Raw genomic sequence first — 26148 nt, 5'->3', positions numbered from 1 at the left:
GCTGGCCACTGTTAGAGATGAGATGATGGGTGAGATAGATGTTTGATCTGAGACAGTACAGCAGTTAAGGGTCTGACATGTGCCACTGCAGCCTGATTTGCCCGTCTCATGACTTTCACCTTTACAACTCATATTTTTACTTCATCACCGGAGTGATGATTTTTAACCTGATGTTGAGAGCCTCTGACTCTACACATCTTTGTGCAATTCATGTAAATTAAATTGCAATTAGAAAACCTTGTCCATGCCCACGCATTTTCTGTAGTAATAAGCAACCTGCCCATAGTAACTCCATGGCCAAAATGTCACTGAAAACTCAGAGGTCTCTTGTAAGCAAATGTTTAGCAAGCAGTGCCAGTGGTTTACCTTTGGACTTGAGACATTTTGATGACCTGTTGTCTCAAAATTAGCAGCAATGATATTGCTTTTTTAACTTTTTTAACAAAGCAAATGTGCAGTATGTGCTTGTGACTGGTGTCTTCTTGTGCAGACTAGATACTTGCGTAATTGTACATGTAACGTACAGATGCACAACTGCTATTAACAGATCAGCCATGATAAGTACAGCCATCATACATCAGTTTCTACAGATCTTTAGCTAGTTTCTCATCTTATAATCTAGTTTGAGTGGCTCTGAAGCATGAAATTTTAAAAAGGTACTTTAGTTACTTTGGTAGTTACAACTGCTGAGGATCTGTTTGTTCAATTGCTTCCACGTTTCTTGCTTCTTTGCCTGAATCTTCTTCTCCTGAGAGGTTGAAACCAGCAAAGTTCTGAAGCCACACCATCGTGTTCTTGCCTAAAGTCTAGCCAACAGCCATCACGGCAGAGGCTATGCATGAGGAGATTAACCCCAATGGTTTCCATGCCTTGCATCCAGGTTCACTTGCTTCTGGTACCAGACTGTCCTTGAGAGTTTGGAGCTGGGAAGAGAGGGGTTGCTTCTTTCCAGTAGCGAGTGTCAGAAATCCCAGTCGTCTTCTCTTGCTTTCATTCTGAGATGCCTTTTTCCTGAATCTGTTCTGAGCTTTCTCCTTCTCCCTTTCTTCTTCTCCTTTTGCATGGACACTTATACCAGCTGTATCTCAATCTGCAGAAAGTTGAACCAAAGGTCCTGACCTCTTGTGGTGAGGTTTGTTTGCTTTTTCCCCCCCCCTCTTTCTTTTTATCTTCTACCCTTCATTCCCCCCTGGTTTGACGAGGAGTGAAAAAAAAACATTTTCAGAAGCAGCAAAATGCAGACCACAAATTTTTTCTACTCCAGTCCTGGCAGCACAGACTGGGAGTGCCTGACTCGGGATGAGAGACCTCGGCGTGTTGAGAGAGACCTGACCTCTCCTGGAAGCCCAGTGTTGCAGTCCCTCACCTCTTTTGCTAACTCAGAGGACTTCCACACCTTCACACGAACCAGACTAAGGTAACTTGCTTGCAGTGCTGTCAGGAGCACATTTTATGTAGAGTCCGATGCAAATCACTCTTTTCACCCCTCAGTTTCCTCCTCTTCCTTTCTCATCTGGAGCTGCTGTACAATACGTGGCTATCCCAGTCTGAGCCATAATCCTGGAAATTTTTTCTGACTTGAGTTGCTTTACAAAGTTAGAAAGAGAACAACACTATTTATAAGCACATTATGTAAACATTAGCAACAGAGGTCCAGCTGCTTAGCATTCAATTAATTTAGTTCAGTCAATATTGCATGGTACATAGTTTTGTCTGCTCGTATTTGTAAACAGATCTTGCCCTTGAGCACTTATTTCGTTTGACTAATTAAGATCTACTCCTAAGTGTTCTCATTTTGTTGCCGGGCTGACTCCCCCAATTTTAGATACAGCTGTTGTACTTGGTGAAAAAGGCATTTGAAATCCAGGTCCATCTGGTTTGTGCTCCAGCATGTCAGGCCAAAACCTGCTCTTGTTTAAGGCTGTAGGGTCTCTGTTTTCAACAGGTCTCAGACTGCGGATGAATCCGGACGTGTTGTGTTTCTTACTTATGCCAGCATGGCTTTTACAAGTACACCTTATATTTCTATGCAATATTGCGGTCTCCTTTCTGAGATGGTGAAAACCCTTTTAAAATTTTAATTACTTAATTTAGGTGTGTAAATTTTTCAGAGAGGTAAATATGGAGGCAAATACGAGGCCACTGTACTTGGGCTTTTTAGATAAACAATGAGAATGAAGTTTTCATGGTGGTCTCACTCACTGTTCTGACTATGTAAGTAGCTGAATTTTCAATTCATGAGCAATTGTAGAAAGATTTAAAATTATACTGAGCTACATGAAAATTTTCATTCAGACAAAATTAAGAATGAGTGAAAAAAAGTACTTTTCTAAACAAAATTAATTTCAAGTAAAAATACCAACTATTTTGACTTTTGAAAATGAAATATTGACTCTTTTTAGAAAATATATTTTACAATGCACAGGTATTGTGCACGTATTACACTTTTTCTGCATGCATATTTTGCCAAAATTGTTGCATGTTACTGAATCGATATACTTCACTGGGGAAAAAGCCTTGCCTGAAAAATACCATGTTGTTCTTTATGACATTGTTACAAGACCATGAAAGGAAGTGTAGATTTGACCGTTGTTTTAAAACTTTGTCACCGATCCACTTTAGTTCTGTAACCATAGGTAAATACCAATTCTGTACTGCCAAGAAATAGGAGCAAGAAAGTCCTACAAAGAACCAAAACTTAGGGGAAAGTACATCCAGATGTGGACTTGGTAATAGATTTATAGGTGTAACAGGAAAAAAAAAAGGAGCTTCAGTCTGAATTCTGGTCTTGGTTGTATAGAAATGACTCCCAGTCATGGCATTGGCATTGGCTTCTCCTGAGAAAATTTACCTCTGCTAAGGCACTGAGATAAGCCAGCATCATTTTAAGCATCGTGACACATACTGCAGTTCACAGCTGGACTAAGAAGTGCAAGCTACCAGCACTTTTTGGGCTGCCTTTGCTGCTGAGACTGAATTTGTGCTAGCAAAGATTAGGAACAAAATAGCAAACTATGGTAGAAAATAGCGAAATTCTGTTACTACTAAGAAAATATACACCATTTTTCATCCATAGACTTTTATACTATACAAAATCAATCCATCTCCATTTTGTAGGGAGACCTGAAATGCATAAAGGGGAAGTATAGAAGGAATATAGCGTACTTTACCAACATGTTGTGTTATTAATTTCACCAAATCAATGATAAGCCAAAGACAGGGGTATGTAGAGAAATGTTAGGCCTTACGAGTCTGGTATGACTGTACAGCCTGGGCTGAAAATCAGAATTAGCAAGTTGCATGTTCCCTTGGGCAATGAACAGGCTGGGTTCAGGAGCGGAGTACAGTCCTGCACTGAGGAGATGAATGGCTTCTTGGACACCAAGGTGTCTGTGATACTGCTATGGTTGCCATTTTTCCTTAAGCACTAAAGAATGAGTAGGGGATTTCTGTGGCTAAAAGCGTAGGCTAAAGTCAAGGAACAGGCTTTTTAGGTGGTTGATGTACAAAGTCTGCTTAGTATCTGCAGTTTTGTGTGGAGGCAGACATGCGGTACGCTCTCATTACTAGACTAATACAAGGTGTTAATGGAGGGGCAGGCGCTCCATAGAGAGAGAAGGTCCAAGGTTTTACAGTCAAAGGATGCTGAATAATTTTCTGTGCACCTAATCTTGTTGATACAAATTCCTGCCCACAGTAAGTGTGTGAAATATTTGAATTACAGGTTCTGTTGCTTTGACCCTAAACGTGAATTCAAATAAGGCAGTCATGGTCTGTGTGGTTTGGATTAGAAATGATAATATGTTAAATAACCATGTGTTTTCTCAGGAAGAACTCTCCGTAGGTAATTTAGTTCATAGGCACTTACAGAATATAAATGAATGAGAATGGAGATAGATTGCTGAGATTAGCCATATATTCTGAGTTAAAAGTCAGTCATTGAGGGTATTAGCAAAAATTGCACCTCACTAGCAGGAACAGATATACTGGATAGCAATCTAGCAACCTTTAGGTGCTGCTTCATTAGCTCAGATCTGTACTTAGAGTTACCCTGCAGCCTTTCCATTTTCCCTGGCCATCAGCACTATGGATACGCAGTCCTGATCCTGGCATCCGGTGTCTCATGTGAAATGAATCATTGTCCAATTCAGTTTCCATCTACATGCTGACGGACAGTTGTTCCTTGTACAAACCAAGCTTGCACTCCAATGGTAATGGGTATTTGAAAGACTGAGGGAGATAAATGTGCACCTCTCTGCACGGGTGGTTCGTGCACGGCCGGGGAGATGTGGGCTGGCAGTCTGGGAAACTTGGTGCTGCTATTTCATAGAATCATAGAATAGTTTGGGTTGGAAGGGACCTTTAAAGGTCATCTAGTCCAACCCCGCTGCCATGGGCAGGGACATCTTCAACTAGATCAGGTTGCTCAGAGCCCCATCCAACCTGACCTTGAATGTTTCCAGGGATGAGGCATCTACCACCTCTCTGGGCAACCTGTGCCAGTGTTTCACCATCCTCATTGTAAAAAAATTCTTCCTTATATCTAGTCTAAATCTACCCTCTTTTAGTTTAAAACCATTCCCCCTTGTCCTGTTGCAAAAGGCCCTGCTAAAATGTCTGTCTTTCTTATAAGCCCCCTTTAAGTACTGATAGACCACAATAAGGTCTCCCCGGAGCCTTCTCTTCTCCAGGCTGAACAAGCCCAACTCTCTCAACCTTTCTTCATAGGAGAGGTGTTCCATCCCCCTGATCATTTTTGTGGCCCTCCTCTGGACCCACTCCAACAGGTCCATGTCTTTCCTGAGCTGAGAATTCCAGAGCTGGATGCAGTACTCCAGGTGGGAGTACTCCATTTCTGGGGACGCCTGATGAATTGAGGGCTGCCAATCATCAGAAAAGATAAATTCAGTGAAAAATCATATCAGTATGAATGAACTCTTAAAACACAACTGAAATGCTTAATGTTTTCTTCTTGAAGTTTCTCACAGACTGTGGTTTACTCATAATGACTGATGTTTCTTTGTACAGTCTGCTCTTGCACTTAATGTTTGTTGCTTTAAGTTTATGAGGAAGACGAATAAATAAATAAAGCTGTTAGAAGTGGTAGCAGAAAGCTAATGGAGGAAGCATTAAGAATTTTATCTGAAGGACTCAATTCTGTTCTCAGTTCTGCAGAGTAGATTCCTGAGGGCTGGAGGACTCGCATGTGAGCGTACTGCCCACTTAATAAGACTGCTTCATGTTAATGTTGTCCCAGGTCAGGTAAGCAGTCTTTCCACCTTGAGACTTGAGGCATTGTGTTTTGTTTAGTTGTATTATTGCAGTGTCAAGGAGCCATAAGTATAGATCAAGACACAGAGTGGATAGGCACTGAACAGAGAGTTTCTCAAGATTTATAATATCTGTAAACTCGGATGCGTTTGGGGCAAGGCTTCATTCTCACAAATTGAAGTGAATCCATGAGTACCAGAATCTTCCAATTTGTTCTGGGTTTTGTTTGGTTTATACGGTAATTCACACCTTGTCAGAAGACAAGTAAATACATAAACTGTACTTATGGCTGTAACATCCTAGGACAACTGCATTATCTCAAAGCACAATAGGCCAGCTCTTCCAAAAATGTGGTGTGACCAGGTGCAGGGATTATTCCTCCTGCTGCTCTGACTGCAGAAATAGAGTCATTTAAGAGCACAGCTGTTTCCAGAGAAATCAGCCGCTCCCCTAAATGAACGTTTATTTTTGAAGAGCGAGCCCAGCTTTTCCTTTTGCTGTTCCCTTGACCTGGGGGCTGTCAGAGGCTGAAGACTGAGACCTGGTGAGGCTGTGCTGGGAAGCGACTCAGCCCCAGCTTTCCTGTCCTCTGCGGTCACCAGGGGACAGCCTGGGCCCTGTACCTCTGGGGCTACTGAGACCGCACTAAAATGAGAAGAGCAGTCGGTGACAATAACTCTGCATTCCTCTGTGTGCAACAGAAAAGTGCTTAAGGTATACCTTAATGTGCTCGTGCACTGAAATCATTGAGTGCCAAGTATTTGCTATTAGAATCTATGCATCCATATAGAGACAAGCTTTCCATCTTTTTGAAAATAAAAAGGGAAAGTCCTATAGACTATACTATCAGCATCTGAGTAACTTCTAAATTTGTGTGCAGTGTGAAAATACATTGTGAAAGTAAAATAACTGGTTTATAGGCCTCTGGGGAAAGAAATCTTCCCAAAGTGTGGAAACAGAGCTGTCGCTGTGGCTTAACACTAGTGTACTGTGAAGAATGAATTATTTTAGCTTAGTGACTGACTTAAAAGATGAGCGGTAAGGAATGACTTAAACTGAGCCAAAAATACATTTTAAATTTTGATGTGAAAAAAATGAAACATACAGTCCTATTTGGCTAATTTCTCAGTTTCAATATCAACAAACTATTTGTGAATCTGCCTCTCAGAGTATCTGAAAAACAACTTGCTCAGCTCCACAGCTCTGTGCTAGTCTTTCTGTCCCCGGGAGGTTTAAATCTGCTGCTGTGGATGCTCATGCCATAACTTTAAAACCACTCCTGTTTTGCTGCCAGCATGTTCTCTGCAGCTCAGAAGGATGGCATTTCAGCTATGTCAGAAGTTAATGTGGATCTACAGATTGCTGTGTGCGTGCAGAGTCTCCATGGGCGATCCTTCTGAGAGTGAATTTGCAGTGATACAAGCTCAGGTGTGTATTCTGTGTAGGGTATATGGAGTGACCTAGGGTGTATTATCTGAACATTTTTAGAAATGATTAAAGTGTGTTTCAAATTGCAAAATATGTTGCTCAGAGAGTAGTAACTTTGCTGTCCCGATGGGCAGTATATGGGATCACACCAGCAGCCTGTGTGTGCTGATGTCCATTCCCGCTCTTGCTGGGATGTTTCCTATAGTAGTCTTGCTTGTTTTATGAGTGCGCTGTGATAAAGCGTGCTTTTCTGTTTTTCTGGTGTTCACTATTTTTTTGCTAGGGTTTGTGTGATCTAGTTGCTTGAATATGGCATTTGATCCTTGTGAAATGGCAGAGCCCTTGTGAAATAAGGCATTTTGTACATGTCATAGAGCAGGCAGCAATGGGAATACAGAAGAAAGCATGGATGGAGACCCACCTGCACACTGGTGAATTGTGAATGCTGTGAATTGGGTGAAATGCTAAGAACCTCGTCTCACTTATAGCTGGTAGATTAAGTCAAGATGGGCAGGAACTCCTCTGCCTTTTGCATTCAGAGAGTTAATCTCAGAAAGATCCCACTGGTTGAGTGACCTGAGTTTTGGAACGGATACCTCACTCTCTCTCTTCATAGTCCACCAAGTTTGAAAGGAATTTAAGGCTGAGTATGTATTTTAGAGCAGTTAAAGGAATTGGCCAGAAGCAAAAGAGAGCTCTTATTCCCAGCACTACACTGTAATAACCAGAGACAAGTCAAAGTGGAGGAAAAGAGTTTTTTTCCCCCAGGGTTCGCAGGGCCTGTGGGAAGCGACACATGCTGGGACACGGGTTCATGGCTGACACGTCTCATGGGGGAGCAGGGGGAGTCTGACAGGCGGGTGAGTGAGAGAAGCTCTTCATTTACAGATGTGGCAGAACCTAAGCAACTGTGGGGGGTGGGAGCTGCCTTCATTAGAAAAATCAGAAAGACAGAATCTCTTAAAAAAGGCATAGAGTTGAGCATCCTTCCAGCCTTTTTTTTAACTGGGAAGGGGCCTTGCAACTGGTTTTTAGAATACTCTGAGCAACGAGATCCTTTGGAAGAGGAGGAATTATGCCTTCTGTGGAAGTAATTTGATATGCTTGGTGAGAAGAAGCAGGATGAGACCAGATGCCCTTTTAGTGATTTTGTATACTTTAGGGAAAAGACATGAGTGGATCCAGCTCAAAGCTCCTGCTGCCTCACGTACCAGCACAGTCATATTCATTAGTGAATTTTTATTGCCAGGCATGAATAAATTACTGATATCTGCTGCTTGCAGATAGGCAAAGGAAAAGCTGTCTGGGAAAGCTTGGATTTAAGACAGGTTTTTAATCTCTAACAAAAATAGCCCTTTTTGTTTGAGGTGTAGGTTCTTACATCCTTGCTAGTTCAAATGCAATCGTACCCTGGATCAATGCGATCTTGTCTCAAGCAGGGAGCTGTGATAAACCTGTTCACATCCCATTCTGTCAGACCACTCTGTGCCAACAGAGATGATAATGAATGTTTAGGTATGAACACAGTTGTTGTTTTTTCTGGCAACAAACTATGTAGAGGTTTAAGTGGAGTATTTTGTTGATTCACGGCAATATCACTTTAAGTTGGTTGTGCTTTCATCAAAGCATTACATATATTTAGTGTTAGGTCTATTTTTATATGAAGCAGGGACAGCCATAAAAGCAATGGAGTCAAGGCAGAATTGCCATTTTCTATACTGTAGCAGATTAAATAAATTTTCCTCTCTTCCCCGACTCGCTCTGTTCAGGTTTCTGTGGGCTTGTTCAGTTCACCCACACAAGCGAAGTGGTTTCTAAGAGGGCTACTGACAAGGCTAACGCATGGTTCACTGTTGCAGTGTCGATCCCTGAATCATGCTGCAGCAGTACAGTTGTCATAGAGACACAGATTTTTGAGACCAAAGGGACAGTTGTGATAATCTGCTCGGACCTGTTGTAAAACAGATAGTAGCTTGCCAATAAGTAAATAACTTTTGCCAAATTGGAGCGCAGCCTGGCCCTCCCTCTCTTGTGACAGTGAAACACCTTTCACTTAAGTTCGGGGAATGCTGGAAGAGAAACCCCAAATAGGGATTTAATTTATTGTCAAAGTGGTGCTGTCGGCACATCATTTTTTTCTGCTGAGTGAAAGCCAGGTGCAAGCTTAGTCCACAAGGTCACACAGTGATTGTGATACTGGCAACTTCAAAGCGACAAAGAGTATTAGAGTAATAACAGTATCCCGTCCCATCTTCTATGCGGTGCGGTGAGGTCAGCTCTTGTATTTGCAATGAAGGACGCTAGAGTGGGGCAGCTGTGTGCAGTCAGAAGTCTCTGACAGACAAGCTCTGGGTGATTTAGCTGCAGCAGTTTGATGCTACTGTCCCTGGTTGTTTGCCTCTTCCTTCTCTCTGCTCCTTTATCAGCTGAGATGTGTGTCTGCATCTCACCCATGGCGGTCCAGAGCCTGCCGCAGCTGCTGCCAGGGACAGTGGGCTTGTGCCAAGGCGCTGGGTTGTGAGCTGCCATAGCAGTTGTAGCCCTTGCCAGAGGCTACCTGGTACAGCAGAACTAACAGCTGGGGATTTAACATCTTAAATCGCCAAGCTGACATCCATCAGAGCTCATGTGAAAGTGCCAAGCAGTCTCGGTAACCTCCAGCCAAGTATTAAGTCTCCTCTGTCCCAGTATATGCTAATCTGTGAGAAATGGATTGTTACAGATCCCAGTGCTGCTGATGAGGCAGTTCCAGTTATAAAATCCCTTGATTTTACACACAGACGTTTCCAATGGCCATCATGATATTAGACACTGAAACAGGTGTAAAGCCTCTGATATGGTCTCCCCATCTGCCGCTGCAGAATTTGGAATAAGGTGAACTGCTTGTGCAAAGCCATGAAAATGTGCGTGAAGGAACATGTGCAGCCAAAATGCTCTCCTCCTCCTAAATGTATACATTTCTCTGGTTGTCAGCTGTGCATACATAGCTTCTGCAGTCCTGTAAGATAGCTTCGGGAAAGCTGGAAATGTAATTTTTTAATGAAAATAATCTGCTGGCTCAATATAAGTATGTATTATCCCTGTGTTGGCTGTTCTGCTGGAGAGGTTTGATAATAGGGCAGCATTTGATTCTTTGTGCTCTTTTCCCATTCCTGTGTAGCACAGTTGTTTTGCTGCTATTTGCAGTGCCTTAAATTACTCACTGATAAGTATTATTAAGGAACAATTCTTAGTACTTTAGATTTTCAGGGATTGTCTTTGGCTAATTTCCACAGCATCCCTGTGAGGTGTAATGACTCACTGCCTTCCTGTTCACAAATAGTGCAATGTCCATCTATTCTTTGAATAGCTTAAGAGCAATTCATCTGTGGGACTGCCTGGTTCTTCTGGAGCATGCTCCTTCTGCAGCAGGGGTAAGTCTCCCTTAAAACCACCGGGGAACTCAAGAGAGGGCCAGGTTGTGTGTGCTACAGTATTGGTGTGCTCTGGCACTGCTACAGAGCTGCACCGTGTTGTGGATGCACTGGGGAGCACGGAGCTTTTGGAGGGCCAAATGTGTATCTAGCTTGCTTGGTTTAGAGGTGGGGAAGCACCCTGGGACAGGGAGAGGACTCGCTCAGATGCCACCTTCCTGCCACCCTTTAGGGACGAAGGAGATCCTGCAGCTCTCACGTTGAGGGGGAGCCCAGGAGAGGGGGGGGGCAGTTTGCAGCAGCTTTCTGACCTTGCATCCGTGCATGGTCCAGCCACAGTCTGGCCCTGGGTAAATAAGCAACGCTGAATTGCGGAAGCAGACAGGACTTCAAGCACAGGGGGACAGCACGGTGCAGCATGTAATGCTTGTGAATCTGAGTGTAAAATCTGTTAACTGACATGCTTTCCAAAGGATGCTGTTCTGGGAACCGCTTGGCAGCCCTAGTGTCCTTGTACACAGGATTAGAAGAACATAAAGCTCATAAAGTTCAGGGTTTTTCGAGGGGGGTTTAACAATGGTGTGAGGAACACATGATCCATCTTGGCCATGGTCTAGTGTCTCAGCATTGGTTTAACTTGCTGTTTCTACTGCACAGTCATACTGCTTGCACCTGCGGGTATGCACCTCCATGCGAGCCATGCATTTTCATCTGCAGGAGAGTGGAGATCAGTTTAATAACTACTCCTGTATAAATGCAGGATAGATATTTTACATGCCCGTACACACCTTTGATTTTGGCTTATTATTCAGCCTTTGTCTTTTTGCTTAAATTTCAAATTGTCATGTGTATTTTCTACAGGCATTGAACTCTCCACATAAACATTTATTTTCATTTCCGAGTTAATTTACAGTGTTTCTGCTTATCAGATCTAATTTAAAGAGTGGGGCTGAGGAAAGGGTCATCCATTTGGAACAAACATTTGAAACAACTAATAAAAAAGAAGACAGGGAGGATTCTCAGCTAGTGCGAGTTGCGGTGGTTTAATCAACAAAAATGGACCCATGCCAGTTTTCACCAGCTGAAGATCAGACATGTTACTTTCAGACTACGTGCTGCTGAGAGTTACTAGATTTAGGACTATTGGTATTGCATAGATTTACACATCCATACAGGTCTTTATGATGTCTATGTGTTTAGTTTCACTTATTGTTTTCTTTCTGCATGCATCAAGCTTGCATGATTACTGGCAGCACCAAGGATAAAAATGCTGTTAAGAAACACAGGATTAAAAGAAAGTCAATGTTACTGTTATTACGTTCCTTCTGAAGCCAAGACGACTGTAGGTAGCAGAAGAAGAAAGTAGCAATGGCAACTTAGAACACATCTCCTCAAAGTAGCCATTATTGTTCAGTGATGGTTTCCACAAACTGTACTGGAAGTTGGTGCCACATGGGTTAAACCATATAACTGTACACAGTATAAAACTGAACAAAACCAGTTTCCAGTGCTTTGAAAATGGTCTGACAGTGCACGTAGTGCACAGTATCTGTCTAGCGGTGAGAGATGCTACTTGCTGTTGCTACATAGGCAGTTCCAGGATTGCTTAGTGATTACAGCACCACCTTCCCCGGGCCTTTTATTTAAGGAATAGATCTGCCCTGGGGTTTATTTAATTCCTGTCTCTCCCAAAGTCCAGGTGGATAAGGCTTTCTTTCAAAGGGATATTTTTTTAACCAAGAAAATGTTAACAATTTGATTGTCATCCTAGCTCTGTGAAGATTTGTATACTGGCACAACAGAAAGCTGAATAGCTGAAGTGCGATGCAGGAGCTGGAAGGAGAGGTTGAGGGTGAGAATCTCATAAACTGGTTCTGTCATAGAAGAAAATGTCACATGCCTAATACATGTGGCATTAACAGAGAGGCAGTGGTCACAGTTATCACCTCTTTATTCACCCTCTCCACTCTGGCCCCTGGTAGCTTTCAAGTAGATTAATAGGTACTGCCAAGAGCTGAGTACTCAGAACGACGGGCTTACTTGTACTCAAATGCCTAAGAGAGAAGTAGGCAGCCTGGTCTTCAGAACTGTGTTCTTCTGCCAGGTACATGAACAATAACTTTCAAGAGTTTTAGACATGCAGACGAGAAAAGCTGTGGTGCATTAGAAGGTGTATTTTAGGTGGAGGATTGTCAAAGATGCCAGTGCTCCTGACACATCTACTGACTGTGGGCTTTCGGTAGCAGGTAAGCACGTTTGTGCTTTTGGAAAATCATTCAGTTGTTAGAAGAACTGATCTAAATATTCATGGAAAGCAACGCACTCTGCCAATTTTGACCTGTTGGCAAATTGTGAGTGAAGACTGTGTTGATTTCTTTGGATCAGCTCAACAAGTATTAACATATCAACATATATATCTTTGGAGACATGAATTATTTATAGCAAGTGTTCAAAAGGTCTGAAAAGCAATTTTCTTTTGGGGATGTGTGACTGGCCACATGGGTGACATGGTATTCTCTCATCCCTGATTGTGTTATCATTTTAATTGCTTATTCCATCTGATGCTAATTTTGATTCTTGATGAGGTCTCAGTGGTAGTATCTAAGTCCATTTTCACTGAGCATTCATCCCTACAAAGCTTCATTTATGTGAAAGCTTGTAAATAAAGAAGTATGAGCCAGCCAAGTGTCAGTCTGGTTTTGTTATTTGGGCTGCTAGCTGATAAATGCTCATGTACTTTGATCAGTTTTAGTCATGATTGGGCTGGAGACTTCAAATCAGCTATCTCCCAGCAAATAAATTCAGGTATCAATTCAATATGAAGGCAACTTCAGTATGAAGTTGCCCATTTTGATTGCTGTGGTACTGTATATATATTCATTTCCTCTGCTGATCAGGTAGGAAAGTTACTATAGATTTGTGTTATGCACTTTATTCTGAAAATCAAGAAATGACTCATTCTCCAGAGGCATCCATTGCATGCCCTGTTAGGTTTAAGCCAGAAGATGAGCCAAGCAGCAGCAAGCAACATCAAGAAAACTGTTTTGTGCTAAAAAAGGCAGGGAGCTGAAAAGCCCAAGGATGAGTATGACAACAGTGCAGCCTACAGAGCGGCTCTGTAGGTCCTGTGGTGGATTATGAGACTGGTCCAGAGTTTTGCACTAGCAGAAAGTAACTGAGAAGATCAGTAGGGTGATGGGCAGCACTGGAAAGGGAAGCTATGCCTACTGCCTCTGCTCCTCGGGAATGAGAAGAAAATGGCTGTATATGTGTTTGTACACAGGGGTGTGGGTTTGCGGTGCTTCAGTCAACTCAGAGCAATGTAGATACGGACAGGCTAACTGAAAGCAGGTGTACAGGGAAGGTTGATGCATGTCGGTCTAACACAAGTGTTCATTACATGCATATTGGCTTGGCCCAGCTTGCCACGCTACTGCATCTGTTGTGGGGGTTTACTATGGTGCATAACCGGTATGTCCTTCCAGAGACTTCTTGTATGTTTTGAATGGTGAAGAGAGAATAAGCTAGTGTGGTGACTCAGGACTGCAGCTATTGAGGTGCTTCATGGGGAACCTTGACAACACTGTCTCCCTGCTTCTCTTTCTGAGAGAAGCCTGCAGTGCCAAAACACTAGGATCTTAGAAATGAAAAACACCTTTTCTGAATCTCTAAAGAAATAAATGAGCAGGTTCTGTTCAGACAATGCTCTCTAGTAAAAATAATTTTCATTAAGCCTACTGTGAATGTTTACTTGATTGAAATCTTTTGCTAGTGGAATAAAAAGTTTGTTGTCCTCAACCTGGCAGAGAATTTCTAAAAATCACTGTAAAATGACATTCCAGGAAAAGGAGCAAAAGCAAATAATTCTTGGGGAAACATTTCAAGTTTCTTACCAAACAATTTAAAATCTAAATGAAAAGCTGTACCTCCACTGATTTATATTAAGGCTGATATTGATTATGTACTTACTAAACCAAAAATACTTCATTATGGAGAGTAATTTTGAAGGTATGTGCTTTAAATAAGGCATATTTCTGATGCCATCAAGTAGAAATTATAAACAAGTATAAACATTGGGCTGAGAGCCCGTCTTGTCTCTCATCAGTGCTTTAGATTGACTGTAGGCTTTTCTCAGTGCCTGACAATCGCCACCTCCCAGATCTGTTGAGATATATTACATTTACATATACTCAACTGATGAAAACCTCTTCAGTTCAGAATAAACTGAAATCTTTCCCAGCAACATTTTCTAAGTCTCAAAGTGATTTTGTCTTCTTTCGTTTAGACTTTTTTATTTTATATTTGTGTTAAAATACCATTAAACTTTTTATATGTGAATAATCCATTGTTTTGGCACTATGAAAATGTTTTTATTTGTCAAATCTAAACAACTGAAAACTAATAGAATCCTTTTGAAAATTGATGCTGTGAGGTTTTTGGGAATTTAACCCCTTTTCAGTCCAGAGCAAAATCTTATATCATGAGTTTCTGCAGAATGGAAACTACTTACTGGACTTCTGGTAACTTTTAGTTCCTTGAATGGGAGGTGCTACAAACAATGAAAACATTGCTTTTGTTGATGACATAGGTATTCGGAAATTATTTTGGAGGTAAGGAAGAACCCTTAGTCCTGGATCAGCTTGTTTCTCTGTTTATTTAATACTCCAAACTATCCATCAAAATGGAAGTTCAAATGCTAAAACTGTTCTTTCTCTTCAGTAAGGTGAACCAAAATACTGGATTTGGGGAAATCTGTTAATCCTTTCTAGAACCTGATACTTCAGAGAGAAGTGTTATTATAATAAAAAATAACTTAAATCTAACAGTGCAACAGTTTTAATGTGGAACAAGGGGAAGTTCTTAGAAAAATGCTACATTATTTTGCCTTAGACTCTATGTAGTCTTAACTTGTTTGTTTAGACAGATTACTCTGTGGTCAGTGGCAGCAGCTGATTTGACCAACAACTGAATAGAAATTCTTTTCAAAAACCTTGACAGGCATTTCTTTAAAGGCTAGCATCATAAAAGATATAAAAGCTATGTTAATGACAAAAATTTGCAACTGCACGCCTTGATCCTATGGTCATAGAATCATAGAATCATTAAGGTTGGAAAAGACCTCTAAGATCGTCGAGTCCAACCGTCAACCCAACACCACCATGCCCACTACACCATGTCCCTAAGCACCTCATCTACACGTCTTTTAAATACTTCCAGGGATGGTGACTCAACCACTTCCCTGGGCAGCTCATGGAAGACAATGGCAAAGCTCTCATTAACCTTGGTGCTGAAGGATGAAGTTGTTTCCTTTTATAACCTCCAAGACTTTTGGTAAGAGTAATTGATCAACCCTCCCACCACCGCGTGGGGCAGATGTTAATCTTGATGTTAGAGATGAATGCACTGAGGTGAAGTAATTAATTCAAGTTCTGTGGTGGTTAGGCGCTGAAGATGGACAGTGCTCGGTTGCTGTCCTCTGATCTAATCATCAAGAAATACTCTTCTCCCTTCCTCAACAAAAGATTTTGAAAGACATCTTACAAACTTGGATCAATCAAATATTGTGAATTACACATATTTTGGCTTATGTATTATAGAAATATATTGGGTACGTTCAGCGTGCAAGCTCAGTGGACACATAATATTGGAAAAACTTGCTCCTGTTTTACCTAACCCGTGAATGTCTTTTAATCCACAACTTTCATTTGACCAACCCTCTCCCTCCAGTAACTTACAACTTTCAATTTCTAGTGTGCAATTTTGTTCATCCAGAGGATATCTGCGTAGATCCATCATGCAAGCAGCTGTTGTTGTGATCCTGTAAGTGGAGGGTGAAAAAAAAAAGAGATTTGAAACCACATTTTACTTGTTTGAGAAAGCAAGATTTTCTATAGTGGCTTTTCTGTTTGTTCATACAGAATGAAACGGAATGTATGATTAAATATTTGAAACAATACATGTATATACATGATATATATACAATAAATTTCAGAATGTATTGTTCATACAGAATGGTTATGCACACAGATTCCTGGCATACAGGCTTTACATAGCTTGTAAAACATAATTAGTAATTTATACAGCACAATATACTGGTTACAGTATAAAGCATCAGAGCATATGCTGAATATCAGAAGCAGGATTTTGACTGAAACTTTAGGTGCAAAAGCGTACAGTGTTTTGAAGAACATTTGATGAGATTTCTACTTGGTCATCTTATTTTCAATGTTCTTAATTCAGACATCTTCAAATTGTTTTGCAAATTGTTTTATTTATAACTCATACTGCTGATAACTTTCTTTTTTCATTTTGTTCTCATCTACTGCTGTTTTAATCTTGTCTGATATGTATGTGAGTTTTCATCCATGCTGTGGAAATATTGGTAATATCTGATTCATTATTTTTATGGTTTCATAATCAGTTCATCATTAGCCACGATAATTGAACATCGCCTCTTAAAAATGGCATGATGCAATCAAAAACTTGTGAAATGTAACATTGTCTGGTGGTTACTTAATGAACATTGAGAGTAGCTACAGTGTAGGCTGGATCTTCCAGATCCTTGCTCCTTCTAGAGGGCATGTGAGTTGACATTCGGTCCCTGAAGGTATTCTCCATAGCCTAAGCCTGATTTCAAGGCAGTTCCTCTCCTTTTGTTAGACTGTAAATCACAGAGCATCTAAGCAAATTCTTGCTGATAAGCCCGTGACCCTTGGGAGGAAGGTTAAGTGACTGTGAGGATAGGGGTCAAATTATAGCTTCTTTTAAAGATCCCTTTAAGAAAGGCACTCATAACTCACAAAAGTGAGTTAGCACCTGCATTTGCCTTTTTCGTGATAGATGGGTTCCTAAATGCTTATAAAACTTCTGAAGTTGCGAAAGGGCAAACTTAACTTGTAATTTCGTTGGTCTCTCTCTCTCCCTCTCTCCAAAAATTCCTACCTGAGAAAGGCAGATAACCTCTTTTCTTGATCTGGATTTGGTCCTGTTGTTCCAGTTCCATGTTAATTAATGCCACAGGAATACATCTGGAGATTTTACTTTTGATGTGCTGAGTCAAGCACACTTACATGCTGTATTGGGGTGATAATTCTTGCTGTCACAGAACTGACAGAATTAAAAGAAAAAAAAAGGCACATGCTTCATTACTGTGACATGCTTCAAATTATCCTAAGTCTACAAAATCCATCTGTCTGCCAGTGTATAAGCACCATCTAGCAAGTGCTGTTATGAGAACCGGCCCACGAAACTACTTTATAATGCTGTGTACAGTACCATGGAAATGGTATATTTATGCTTTTCCTCAGGCTGATTTTTGACACATTAAATTGAATTGCATGTATCTTAAGGGCTTTTGCATTTGTCGTTGAAAAGGTCGAGGACTTCAGCAGAGCTAGGACCTCATTTAGTTTAGCCATGTACCAAATATATGTTACTGAGAGGCATTGAGAAGACATGCAGTAATCATTTGTCAGACTCCTACTTAATAATGTTTAAGATCATACATAATGATATACTAACATTAGTCACAGTAAAATGCTTTTTAATGAAGGTTTCATAGGGTAATGTTTTGTTCGCAATTAATAAATCAGTCTTTATGGTAATTTAGTTCACCTGTATCAACCAGATTTATTTAAATGTGTACAGAAGTAGAAGTTGACACAGTAATTCCTAGACCACAGAGATACAGTGGCCAGATATTTCCTAATGGCCAGTGTATCTATGCTGCTGACTTCTGTGGTTTCCTACATCAGCTACATAAGTAGTAGCAATTTGTTATTCTTAATAACAACAATACAAATTAATTGTGCAGTAGTAAACAACGCAATTGCTGTATACCTGAGTTTTAAATATTCTGCATAATTACTTTTTTCCTGACATTGTAATTCTGATAAATCTTTGGTCAAATGTATTGTCTTCTCCCTATTTGTGCACAGTTTTTGGCACACTGATTGGTTTGATGGGTCTGATCACTACTATAGTCCAAGAACAAAAATAAATGTATATGTTACTAAGACATTGCACTGCTGATTGCAGGTGGAGTCTGGAAGTAAATACTTGGATTACGCAGAAGAAAGATAATAAACTCTTAGTATTGGTTTCTAGCAGCAGTAAGTAATCCAAATCTGCCTGGCCTGTCTATTGGTAATTTCTCATCCTTCATCCTCGTTAAATCACTCCTTGTCTTTATGCCACAAGGAAAGGTAAAACAGAAGCACTTTATGTTCTCTGCTTCCCTCAGCTCTGTTTTGCATTCCCTATAGTGCCTGTAAGGCAGTGTGGTGTGTATATGTCAGTCTCTATACTTTGGGGAAAGTCTCCCTGAGCAGTCAAAGGTGGTGGTGGGGAGCAGCTCTCCCCCTTGTGACCCTTTTAACCCCTTAGCAGCAGTGCTGAATGCTACTGCGGCTCTCTGGTGAAACAGCAAGCAGTTGCTTCCAGGGAAGAGGGGAGTGACAGAGTTTTTGCCGAAGCTTGCAGAGCCAAGAGCCGCACAGCATGAGAAGGGAAGGACAACTGGAGCCTCTTGTCAAGCAGGTAGTGGAGAGTGGCTGTCAAGAAGCTTGTGGCTTCCAGCAGCAGGAGAAAGGATCCCGCTTCACCTGTAGACCCGCAGCTTTGGAAGTGGCACAGTGCCCTGGGCAGGGGGGATGATGATCAGTATCTGTCCAAGGATTTGTCAGAGCCAGCTGAGCCTGAACTGCGTGCCTGTGTGAATGGGAAAAGGCAGGCGGTGGCTACTGGAGGCTCCGCCAACCTGCCAACACAGTGTGATGTCTCCTAAAGCTGGAGGTGCTTAAACTTTATTGGGAATCTTAGGCTTCCTTGAAAATAGCTACTTGTAATTGCAGTAGGAGCGCTTCAGGATCCAGCAACATTCATTACTTGTAGTTCATAAATCTACCTTTCAAGCATTTCTTTGTCCCTCATAATAGATCTCAGCTGTGTAAAATTTTTAATGGCATTATGCTCTGGATAACCACAAAACTTGTTTAAGGAGATAAATTAGACCCATATGCAATCATAGTAATTGCTGTCTCGACTAAAAAAAAAAAAATATAATCTTTTATTATAAACAGAGTAAAATCCCAAGTCTATTACTGGCTGCACTCTCTCATTGGAGAGAGTAACTGATTGCTTTCACACGCACCAGAAGCTTAAAAATGAAGACATTCAAATGCAGAATACAAGGGTGTAATGGCAGGAAGGGGAATGCAATAGTCTGAAGATAGGGCAAAGCTGAAATAAATCTGTGTTCAAGAGGATTAGTCCTGAAAATCCCTGGGCACAAGCAGTTTGTGGCAATGGTGGAGTATCATGAGGCTCTGTAAAAGTTTAAGTGTAGGACTAATCCTACACTTGAAGCAGAGCTATTTATATCTCAGAGCAGGTTATGTTACTTCTAGGCTTTCCATATGTTTTAAAATGTTTTAACTTATGTATTTTTCCAGTGTTGGGGCTAATTCATTTTGTTTGTACCGTGTCTTTTGCACTACTATCCTTACATTCTTTAGATTCTTTTGAATACAAATTATAAAAATGGGATTATGCAAAGACAACAACCAGTTAGGTGGAGATATATCATTATGCTACTTAATTTCATTCATGTCAGTACTCAGACATTCGGGGATGGAGTGAAATCTGAATTGCTAACAGGCAAGATAAATAACATTTGCAAAAAAGCAAAATCAACTGATTTTTATTTTTAATTGTGGCTTGGGGTTCAAGTTATCTGATCACTGCTTAGCTTTTATTTTGATGTCTTACTCTCTGAATACCATATTCTTACTATATAATCAAATTATTTTTTGCCAAAAATAAAATTATATGAAAGAAAACATTGATGTCCAGCATTTGCAGAACTGACTTCCTTAAGTTATACTGTCAGAGATTTCCCTGCAGGGCAACAGGTCTTGTAGGAACAAATGGTAAAGCTTAATATTTTGGGTTAAGTCATCAGTGGGCAGTTAAGTTATGTTCAGAATGAGTGCGGGAAGTGGAGTTATGGTTCAGTACTTACAGCATTTAATCAAAATGCTGTCAAAAAGCTGTTCCTCAATTCTTGAAGAAGAAATAGAAGCAATATTTAAGACAGGGATGACAACTAAATGTGGAGATGATCAGAGCTAAACAATGCAAATTCTGTCATGAAATGTTTCCTCCGTTTGGAGGACAGGTATCAAATTTTAATACGGTTGTTCTTTTTCTCTCAGTCAACAGAGCATAAATTATAAATGTATATGAAGATATGAACTGGGATGGACTAATTTTTTTCCTTAAAAGCAAAATAAAAACTTCAAATCAAATAAAAAATAACCATGCTTCTCTTAACCACTGCAGAGCTGGGGCTCTAGTACACACTGGAAGTAGACTTTCATATCCCAGGTTAAACACTGCTTTTATTAAATCAGTGTTAATTTAACTTCAATAGTATCGGGGAACTTAATCCCATAACAATTGTTTGACATCAGAATTCAGTCCCATATCTCTGGTGTAATTGGCCTAATTTTTCTGGAACCAGGAAGATTCTTGATGTTTAAGATTTAACAGGATGTCTTGTAGGTAGAGTTACTGAAGGAATAGAGGAAGGCAGAAAAACTGTACATTTAATCTGCAATTTTTTTTCTTTGTCCATGGTACATGTACAAGGTTTACAGTTGTCATGTCTGCTGACACTGTAAATTTCTAAGCAAGCCTGAGTGGCTGGGTCCTTGGCCCTGGGAGAAAATGTCGGCTCTGAACCTGCAAACATGCCCAACTTCTAGTGCTGGAAGAGTCTACTTACAGGGGGTACATTTGAGCTTTAGCATTATTTCTATTGGTATCATGTATTTTACATAACGTAGTGTGTACTTGGAAAATCTGTGTTTAACAGTCTATGTAATGCCTGTCTGGTCAAATTCTATTAAAAAAGAAGTTACACGTGTTAGTAAGATTGGGAAGGGCCAATAGGTGCTTAAATAATAATGCTTTCACAGATCTCATTAGAAGTTGAGAGAAAATTGGAATGTTGGGCCCTGAGCCAGATGCAGTAAAAGATTTAGATATTTAGTTTTAGATATGGGTACATTAGCATGTGGAAACCAATTTTTTTGATGATTATAATTTGGCTAATTTGTTTTTCCTTTTTGGTTTTTTCCCCACAAAATCAGGAGGAAATATATCTTTGACTCTAGGGAGACAAGCTGTCAACTGCTAGGTCACTGTTGTAGACTACATACTTTGAGATAACACTCAAGTTTATAACGAAAGCTTTTGTATGGATTTAGGTTCCTTTTAATCTTGCTCAGAGAAACAGTAGAGTTGCATAAACATGAAAAAATAAACAGCATCTTGAGGAAGACCTGTACAGAGAAATATACAGCTCAAAGAGTTAAAGCTGTAAGCAGCTGAGAACAGGGTCTAGCATGAGGAGGGCCAAACAACCTTTATTATATTGGATAAAGTGACCTGTTCTACTTAAGTCACACAAAGATGTGTCAGGAAAAATGTGTCAGACTATGGGCTTTCTACTCTGTTTTTTTGATACCCTGAACTGGTAAGTGTTTTGCCTCTCCTTCATCTTTGTTTTTTGTTGAGGAAAAAAAATCAAAAAATGGATTAAAATTCACAAAAAGAAATGAAAATTGTTTTTATATGTGGAAATCCTGTGGTGTGCCTTTCTGAAAAAGATGTATATTTATATATGTATGTATGTGTATGTATATGTATGAATGTAAATAAAGATGCTATTTACATTTTGGATTGAGCAGAGGGATGTGGATTTAACACACCGCAGATAAATAAACATTAGGTCAAACCTTTCTCCAAAGACCTTATTAGAACTTTGTTGTAATTATTTTAGGCAGAACTGCCCAGCCAGCCAGTGGTGCTACAGCAATCTGTCACGATAACCGATGGTGCAGCCAGCTTCTGGCCATGCAGGAGCCGAACTGCTTTCAACGCAATAACCAAGCATGTCTCCAGAAGCCATCTCTTCCACCGCTTGTGGACAGTGGTGGCATGGAAAGGCATCTCAGGGATAGACTGCATATTCTGGCTACGGCTCCCACTGGCCTGCGATGCCATTGTGTCCTCCGCCCCCGCCACCACGTTCCTTTCTTTCCAATCTGCCCCTTTAGTTGCCCACATTGAATCTTGAATTAAATGCAAGGAGCTCAGCAGTGAGGTTGGTAACCTCAGGTATCAAGGTGATGAGCAACTGGCGCAATGATATCTTGAGGGAGTATAGCTGCAGCCAGAAAGACACGTAGCCAAATTCTGCAATGCTTTTCAAGGGCTGAAACATTGTTTTTAAGATGAAAAGAGCTGCAGTCCTCAGGAAAAAAACCAAACTACTGAAAAAATCAGAAGAATAATTAACTATAACAGTGCCGCTAGCTAGTGCTGTAGTATAGCAATGGACTGGGATTCATGCAGAGACCCGGAGGAGTCATTCTGAGTTTATTGTCTATCCCTGTGTGCCTAGTAACATTCATTCCTGAGAGTGAATACACTTGTCAAATGTAGAGGAGGAATATTTGGTTTTCTCTGAGGTATAAATACAAATGTCTGTTTCCAAGCAAAAGACAGGTACGGAAGGTTAATCTACAGGGTATCAAATCAATCACCTGCATTGGCTTGAAATAAGAATGTTAAAAAAACCAAAACCCTTAGTAAAAACATTACTGTCCCTACTACTCTTTCCATTCATGTATGTTCTTCTCCCCAGAAGCTACCAAGCTGCCTACTTGGACTGCTGTGCTGTCCTGTAACTCCCCTGGGACACTCCTTATCCCATTCCTTTTCCCCTTCGGGCATATCAATATAATAGCTGCCTACCAAAATAAGGCAGAATTTGCCCGAGTTGGTTATTGTACTTATTATGTTGGTTTAACATGGATCAGTTCATCGACTGGGCTCACTGCTGGGCCCCAAAGATGGTTAAATGGCACCATCTCTGAAGAGAGAATTAAATTTAGGAATCCCAGACTCTCTCGGTGAGAGCCGATGAAGGCAGTGCTGGCACACAATGTCAAGTTATTTGTCAAGTTATTCCATTGTCGGTGTTACGCATCAGCGAATTGCCAAGGTCAGCTCATCGCTGGTAAGCTTCTTGAGCTTTGTCTCAGACAGAATTCCTGGAAAAGTCAAAAAGTAATTCTTAAATAATGTTTTCTGCCCATCTCAGCAGTAGAGCCTAATTCTGTAGGGACGCATTCAACACGTCTTAGGCAGGGGCAAGCCACTGATTTAGTGTGACATCCATCTAAAAGAGAAAGAATAGTATGTGAGTGTGTCTTTATATGTCCAAATGGTTACCAGGTGTGATGCAGGAGATGTGTTGCAGTGAGCACGTGCCTAGTCTTGCTGTTGTGGTCATTTCAGTTTGCTCCAATTAATATTCTTTAACATAACCCAGGCACTAGTTTCTTATATTGTTTTTGTGCCTACAAAGCTATGCAGTAAATGGTGTCTTTTTCACTTCATAAAAATCTTGCGTTGTCTCTAAGAATACCTGGTAGCTTGGTGGTGAGGGGAAGATAAAGCAAGAAATTAGAAATCACCTTAAGCTCCTCCCAAGCCATCCGACCTTAGTCAGTGCTGGGGACAAGACAATGGGTTAGATGGACCTCTGGTCTGACCTTTTTTCATATTTTCTAATGTTCTTATCTTTGACCAAGTTAACTTAACTTAAGTGGAGGCCTACCCCTCACCACTTTGTAGTCCATCCCAGGCTATCTTTCATTCCCCAAATCCTTCCTTCTGAGTTCAACTCACCCAGCACATTTATATGGATAGTCTGCATGCACAATGAATGAGTCTGGGGTAGTGCTTCTCAGGGAAGCAAGGTCTAACTTCCCTCACGGGATGTAATGCACTCTAGAAGATGGGTGGAAATAGTCCAGTCTTCTACAGGAATTACAATAGTACAAAGCAACATTGATTAAAAAAGAGGAACATATATCCATGATATTTCACTCTGTATGCCCAGGAAATGTTTTCTGTCCCCAAATATTTGATCTAGTCTCTTGCACCTGTGCAGTAGTGATGGCACTGCTTGGTCTTCAGAGCTCTAGTTATAGGAATGGTCCTGCTCAGTTACTCGTGTGACCTGAAATTTTGCCAGTAGAGATTGTGGCATCCACAGGCTAAGGCAAGTAGAAGTGGGTGCAGTGCATTGTAACATCTTTAGTGTGTATGGTAATACATATTTTTAAAAGCCTGAATCATGAGATCATGTAGACAGAGAGATGAGATGTGGATATTGTCACAAAACACCTGAAAAAATTCACAACTCCTTCATTCTTTTTTAGATATACACAGTGGCAAGATGTGCAAAATTAAAAAGGTGAACTCTTGGACTTGTGTATTGTAGATTCACGTATGTCTTTATAAGCAAGCCTATGATGGTGTCAGACTGAGTCACTGGCATTTTGTGCCGAGAGTTGGAGCAGGTGTAAATAACTAACGCACGCTACAAAGCAGAGGAGCTGCAGGGCTGTATCTTTATCTCTGGCAGTTCCAGCCATTCAGGAGGAGTGAACTATTAAAGACTACAGTACGAGAATCAGCTTTGTGCTACCATTTATTCAAGTGTAGATACTTTTTTGCTAGTCTGAACTGACTGTGAATTTGAAACCTGTTATCCATCTGCTGTTTATTCTTTTTTTTCCCTCTACAGGTTGTATTTACTTTCTTTGCTATTTTTTTTTTAATGATGAAGGTCTGTTTGCTGGAAAAGGTCACTGCTGATCTTCCTTTAAGGATCCCAGGTTCAGAAATTTCTTGAAGCACGTTGAAGCTTATGGGTTTTCTGATGAGGGCTTGCAGCTGTAGTGCCTTGTGATCATGGTGCTGTGATCTATAGGACAGTACTGGGTGCTGCCTAAGGACTGCCTGCGACAAGCAGATGGCCTGGGTACTTCACCACCAATGCCACCTTGAGCACAGGGCTGCTGCATGCTGGCCCCTCCACTATGTCAGCAGAGGTATCTGTGGGACAGTGGTGTTACCCGAAACACAGATATTCAGGGCTAAATACTCACTTTTCCACAAGGAAATGTTATTTCTAGTCCAAAAGAAGTCTCCTGTTCACAGCATGTCTCTGTGAGCAGGTGTGCTGCAGTCGAAGGGGTGGTGTGCTGCAGGGAGTGGGGACCAGCAAGCGCCTGCCTGCTGGAGACCAGGATCTCCTTTAGCTGGGCCTGCTGCTGACCCCCACCTCCTCCTCAGCTCATGAATCTACAGTCTCTACTACCATTCCTCCTTAAAAACAGGTCTCTTATTAAGCTCTGTAAATGCAGAGTGAGAGCTGCTCGTTAGTAACAAGTGTGCAGGTGGGCGAGACTATGGCTTGTCGGGTGTCGAGGTGAGAACCTGATGGGAAGGATTCATTACACTCCTTCACTGCCCGCATCACCTTCTCTTCGGGTTTATTCAGTGATGCCCATTGAAATCTAGCACTACGCTGTCATGCTCAGCATATTTTAAAATTTGATTTGGGCTAGCAGCTGGTTGATTTGAAGGTAAGTTTTGGAGTCAGTAAAAGAAAGTCAAATATATTATAAACACTAGCTCAACGGGTATTCACCCCGGAACTCATCCTCACAATGAACCAGATCATTGAATGTAGAGACCTGCAAAGTGCCTAACACTATAAAGCATAATCTAACACAATAAGATCCACATGAGGAGGTGTTCAAACCTTTCAAGGTGTCTGATTCTTGGGAGGAAGTCAGGATTTCTTACGCTATACTAAGTATGCATTTTGGCCAACTCTTTTTATATTTTGTTCACATAGAACATTGACTTCTACAGCCAGTGCCAAGTAGAAGTGTCTCAAAGGTTAGATAATCTTCGGCTTGGGAGCTATAGGCATTAAAATATTTTGGGGAATGGGATATCACATTTTAGTTGTCTTGGGAGATTTACCTTGGCACTCAAAGTAATTGTCAGTAAATTAATCATTGTTATTTTGCTTAAAGAAATAAACCCTTGCTGAATAGTTTGATTTTTAGCTGCCAGAACTCTGCTTCAGAGAACAGTTACATAG

At 40.8% G+C, this 26148-nt stretch overlaps 1 protein-coding gene across 1 annotated transcript in view; it reads right to left on the bottom strand.

The window, feature by feature from the left end:
* The window catches only part of GABRB1 (gamma-aminobutyric acid type A receptor subunit beta1), a 137520-nt gene that overhangs the window by 17643 nt on the left and 93729 nt on the right, over nt 1-26148 (bottom strand). Inside the window, exon 5 of the mRNA XM_075149012.1 lies at nt 15848-15930. Within this exon, the coding sequence (XP_075005113.1) occupies nt 15848-15930 (83 nt within the window). The remainder of the gene's footprint in view (nt 1-15847; nt 15931-26148) is intronic.

Source organism: Calonectris borealis, chromosome 4, assembly GCF_964195595.1.
Source record: "Calonectris borealis chromosome 4, bCalBor7.hap1.2, whole genome shotgun sequence".
NCBI lineage: Eukaryota > Metazoa > Chordata > Aves > Procellariiformes > Procellariidae > Calonectris > Calonectris borealis.
The sequence above is the reverse complement of the archived record's forward strand: the minus strand, read 5'-3'. Positions and strand labels throughout refer to the sequence as shown.